Source organism: Glossina fuscipes, unplaced genomic scaffold, assembly GCF_014805625.2.
Source record: "Glossina fuscipes isolate IAEA_lab_2018 unplaced genomic scaffold, Yale_Gfus_2 1, whole genome shotgun sequence".
In the NCBI taxonomy this organism is placed as follows: domain Eukaryota; kingdom Metazoa; phylum Arthropoda; class Insecta; order Diptera; family Glossinidae; genus Glossina; species Glossina fuscipes.
In genome coordinates this window covers 17,505,468-17,511,196 of record NW_023998415.1, presented here as the reverse complement: position 1 = coordinate 17,511,196, position 5,729 = coordinate 17,505,468, and the positions used below count along the sequence as shown (strand labels likewise).

The 5,729-nt window shown below is 36.9% G+C and overlaps 1 protein-coding gene across 6 annotated transcripts in view; it reads left to right on the top strand.

The window, feature by feature from the left end:
- LOC119644996 (ecdysone-induced protein 78C) overlaps positions 1 to 5,511 on the top strand; it is a 78,977-nt gene extending 73,466 nt beyond the window's left edge. For all 6 annotated transcript variants that reach the window (XM_038044740.1, XM_038044739.1, XM_038044743.1 and 3 more), the window contains 3 exons: positions 3,530 to 4,035; positions 4,151 to 4,426; positions 4,492 to 5,511. In XM_038044740.1, coding sequence (XP_037900668.1) covers positions 3,530 to 4,035; positions 4,151 to 4,426; positions 4,492 to 4,860 — 1,151 coding nt within the window. In that variant the 3' untranslated portion in view covers positions 4,861 to 5,511. The remainder of the gene's footprint in view (positions 1 to 3,529; positions 4,036 to 4,150; positions 4,427 to 4,491) is intronic.
- The last annotated feature ends 218 nt before the right edge of the window (positions 5,512 to 5,729 follow it).

Sequence of the window (5,729 nt, the reverse complement as noted above, 5' to 3'; positions counted from 1 at the left end):
AAATGAAACTTCTAGAATTTATAACACTCCTGACGCATTTTCTTCGAAATTTCCTAAATATTTTACGCTATACTGCGATGCTGTTCGGATCGTAAAGCTGTGCTTGTATAATATTAAGTTAATCTTACATAAGAGCCGCACCTCAAACACAAGTTCCGTTGTCTTTGTGAGTTCTCGTGCACTCATTCAGAATTTTTCTCACCTATCTCCTGGCGTACATGCTTAGCTCGGATATCGATTATTTTTGACACGTTTCACCGTCAACCCCATTTTAAACACACTATGGACTCCAAAGTGATATCGCAAATTCTTTGATTGACAATTCAATCGACAAAATATCTCGAAAAAATAAAAAGGTAGAACAATTTTAAACTTCTGCAACGAAATAAACGTTATTTTGGGCACATATTAATTGAGAAGTTCGAAGAGCTGCAAACAATTCAGTGGCGACTGCTTAGATTCATGATTGAGTTTTGGTAAACCAGCAATTAACTTTTCTGAACTTAACTGAGATCAGAAGCGTTTCACTTTATCGAACATATGGGATCGACATGAACATAACATTACATGTAAGAAATTTGTTCACGGAAGACGTCTATTAAAATTGTAAGAAAACTATATTAGAATCGAAATTGCTTTCGATGTCGGTAGCAATTCATCAAAGCTGGTATTATGCATCGATTTAATATAAAACAGGATGAGAATATGATTTACTACTACAAGCTTGCATTGGTATTAAAAGAGATAAAACAGACTGAGCTTTGTCACGCAGCTCATAAAGACAGCGGCACACAAAATTATTTGAAAATCCTCTTTCATGAACTCATAGAGTTGATGTTTTTTTTTGTACTTTACATCATTTGCGACACAAGGATGTATAAAGTTTGTGTGAATGTAGGCAACATCCATACCGATCTATTCAGAAATTCGGTATACCGACGTGTTTTGGCTCAAGGACGAGCGCTAATGAAAATATTATTAGTTGTGATTCGAAGTCACTTCTTCGACCACTTCCATCACGTAATGCCCTATGATGAAATCAATACATGCATTAAGTGAAATGGTATGGGGTATTAATTCCATACTTTGGATCACTATAGTGTTTTTTTTCTCCGTTTCAAACAAATTATCCCAGCTGTAAATTAGTATATAGCGAATCTTATGAGAGAGAGAAATTGACTAAAAACAAAAAAATTGTATTGAGCTGGAAAACGAATCGAATAGTCAGAATTTTGTAGCAAGGGTTTAACGTGGGTTCCTGCCTGAAAGGCTTAACCCCACGGTGGCCCAAGCCACTTTTAAGCGTACTACGCCCCCTGGCGAGTTAGACAATCCCCACAGAGTAGGGGCCTAAACAGCACCAGAGTCCAGAACAGTTTATTGTGTATGGAACAATAAACCCCACTCTGGTGAATGGCGAGGCCTAGCTGCACGCAATTGTTCCATTTTAGCTAGGAACTCGCCAACCACAACCACCACGAGTACTCCCCGAAGGGCCGCACCCAAGCAGTCAGGACTCACAAATTGATCAACTGACTGCTTCCGCCATAAGGCTTCCACTGTGCTGTTGATCAATTACCACCATTACCCGCAGGCATCCGTGACATGTGTTCAAAAGTAAAAATAGGTAAAAGGGGAAAACTTATTCGTCATATCCCTTTTCCATTTTTGCATGTATTAATTAATTTACCAGACATTTTCTATCAATCGGCCAAAGGGAAGGCCGTCCGTCAATTCCTTTTTGCATTAATAGTATAATTAATTTATTTATTTATTACGACTTAAGGACAAAGTCCATCATATACCCGCAGGCATACGTGGCTTTGTGAGGCGAGCTTCCTGACCCCCGTGGCTCCCAGTTTGTTTTGCAAAGCCTTATGGCATACTTTGGGCGGTTGTTAAAAACAACCGTACTTGCTTCGGATTCTCCATACTTTCCTGGTTGCCAGCCCCAAGTGAACTACTTTTCTTCAAGATATATAGGTCTCGGGTATTGCACTGAACATGGTAGCCTAGTCTAATGCACTCTACCATGCACTCGCTAGATTACTACCTTCATTGTACTTAAATACCATTCAATATATTTCCTCGGTAGTAACTAGCTTATTGAGTAAGAGCTCTTCTTCCAGCCAACCCCTCCACCATCTCTCAGAAACTCGTCGCCGAGTTAGCAGCCCAAAACCTTAAACTCTTCTTAGCCGGCCGAAGCCGTTGCCCGGGGATCACCGCTGGGAGGTGAGAGTTTCGGCACATCTATGCTTCTCATCAAAGCATAGTTCATCTCCCCATCGAATAGTCAATCAAAAATAGATGAAATTCGAAATTTTAGTTTATGTTGTTTCACTTTCTGAACGATTGATTGATCAGCCCTTCTCATTGCCAACGCCAAGACATGCACCAAAGAACATACCGTTGCAATGAATTGTTCTTTAACCGTATTGCCAGCCTTTGACGCAAACTGTATGCAGCGGTATATCTCAGGCATGCCTAGCTTAACACAGTAATGGCAGAGCACAATTTCGATACAACACGGCATAAAATATGCAACAATTCTAACACGATTCCGATACAATATTTTTGTACATATATTTTGCTATGGATGTGTGAATGTGTTCGCATAAGTAAATTAAACGAATCCGACACATTTGAGTTACGTATAAAAACATAATATATAATATATATATATATATTATGTGTATATAAGATAGTACTAAGACCGAATAATTCCAATTTCAACTAATTTGGCTCGCCGAGCGTAAAAAATTCACTTTTTCAAACTGTCACTATTACATTCTAACATAATTCTTTATTTTTATACGCTTTGAGAATGAAAGTGCATATACATACGTTTGTATGACTGTCTGTATATCTCTATGCCAACGTTTGTAGACTATGTACATTTCGTTTGTTGTTCTTTGTCGGTAGACACATAGATACGTATGAGTGCATAAGTTTTTCATAATACGAGGATTGTTAGCAAATTATTGAACAACTGAAATTTATAATCAAAACTTCTGCATACGTTTCGTAATGTAAGCTAAATGAAGAACATATTAAAACTAATGTAATTGGGATCAGATTATACTCAATACATCTCGTTGTTATAAATAATGTGTGAACACCCACTTGTTGTTGCTTTTAAAAACAGCGGGTTTCGCTTCATTTTATTTTTCTCTGTATGGGTGTGTGTCGTATGATCGATTTCGCATTTGTACGAGCCTCCAATTGTTTCTGTCAAATTTGAAGCCGATAACTCCATTTTTGCGATCAACATAATGTTTACCGCGGATATAACACAGATGGCACACATATGGACGGACAAGCTTAAATTGATTTTAAAGACTAAAGAATTGTGAAAAGCTATCTGTAAATGTGTAAGTGGGATGGATATATACTAAAACCCGATTATTGCCTAAAAATAATATCTTAGATATTTAGATATTTACGCAAATGTGTTGTTTTCTTGCCACCTTTTTTTTTCGTTTCAATTATTTATTTATTTTTTTTTGTTTATCTATTTGTTTTGCAGCTGTGCGTTATGGTCGTGTACCAAAACGTTCGCGTGAGCTGAATGGCGGTACAACGCCATCATCCACAGACGACACTACCACAGCAAACACCGCTACCACAGGAGCAGTAGCAGCGGCAACAGCAGCGGCAATCGCAACAGTAAATTCGTGTGATTTGCGGCGTGTCAGCACACCGGGAACACCGAATACACCACAGACTCCACAAATGTGTTCCATAGCATCATCACCCTCAGAATTAAGTGGCGGCTGCAGCGCCACGAATAATAACAACAATACAAATAATAATGGTCTCGGCGGTCCAGCGAATGCCGGCGTTGGCGGCTTAAACGCCCAGCAATTGAATAGTGTTGAGAACCATGACGGCATGATGGCCAGCCCAGCTACCGAATTATCCGTATACGACGTTATAATGTGTGTATCGCAAGCGCATCGCTTAAATTGTTCGTACACTGAAGAACAGACGCGGGAATTGATGAGACGATCTTTAAATGTCCCACCAAATGGAGTATGATTGTTGCGAAGATATTCTTTTAATTGTTGTCATATGAAAATTCTGTTTTTTTTTTTTCCTTTTCTTCTCATTTTTTTTTTTTGCTATTTACCTTTATGTTGTAATTTAGCTGATGTCGTCAGTGTCGGAAAGCTTGGAGTTTCAAAAAATCTGGCTTTGGCAGCAGTATGCAGCTCGTGTTACGCCCGGCGTACAGCGTGTTGTCGAGTTCGCTAAGCGTTTACCTGGCTTCTGTGATTTTACCCAAGACGATCAATTGATACTCATTAAAATGGGTTTCTTTGAAACGTGGCTTAGCCATGTAGCCCGTCTGGTTAAGGATTCTACGCTTACATTTGATGATGGCACCTATCTGACGCGACAACAGTTAGAGATTATATATGATGTAAGAACATTTTTTTCGTTATACGCTTGCATATATTTTTACGTATCTATCTATAACCGATTTAGACCGATTTTGTGGTGTCGTTATTCAATTTCGCCAATACCCTCAACGTTTACGGTTTAAGTGATACCGAGATTGGTTTATTCTCGGCCATGGTATTGTTGGCTTCGGATCGACCTGGTATATCTGAATCAAAAATGATAGCACGTACAAGAGAACGTATCACGGAAGCGTTGCGAGTGCAGATCGTACGTTCTCGGAATGCTTCGACACAAGCGCTACAATTAATGCCTGCTCTCGAAGCTAAGATACCAGAGTTGCGTTCATTGGGCGCCAAACATAATGCCCATTGTGGTTGGTTGCGTATGACTAAACCGCGTTTGCCTCCGCTATTTGCCGAGCTATTCGATATACCGATGGAGGACGAGTCGTAAAACGGGGAAACGGGAGCACAATTTTACCACACAAACAAACAACAAGACTAGCAAAATACTAACAAAAAATTTACAACAAACAACAAAACAACAACAGCAATAACAACAGCAGCAAAAAACAAAATATATAAGTAAAGTAGAGCGAAACAAGTGAATATGAAAAAAAGATTGACTTTCTTTAAGCTTTACTCTCCTTATACATACACGCATACATAGATTTTACTTACATAAGTATATTTTAAAAATATTTTTAAAATTAATTGAAAAACAAGCGAATTCAATAACTCACTAGATATTCATTGCATGGAAAAACAGAAAACAAAAAAAAATTCGAAAACTAATATACTATAAAATAGGAAAGAAAAAACAAAAATAAATAAATAAATAAATAAAGCGTAGAGAAACCACACAACACCAGAACAATTATTAAATTAAATAATTCACGCATACGCAAGCATTTTTGCATAATCATCAAAACATTTCGAGGTGAAACCTAAAAAAAATTAATATAATACGACTAACGTAAAGTCAAAAAAATGCCGAATTGTTTAAAGAAGAAAAACAAAAAAACCGTTAATATGATCGATCAACTTTAACCATCGTTAAGATCATCGACGTCAGCATCATGAATACAATACAATAATAATTCTTGTTTTTTTTTTTTTTTTTTTTTTTTTTTTTTTTTTTTTTTTTTTTTTTTCTTATAAAAACAGTAATAATAATAAAAGAAGAGTATTTTAGAGTTAATAAACGTTTCGTAAAACTGCAATTAAATGCAATCAAAACTAAAGATTTTCGTAACTACATAACGCATTAAAAACTTTTATTAAACATAATAAATAAACTAAATATAATAAATGAAACTTAAC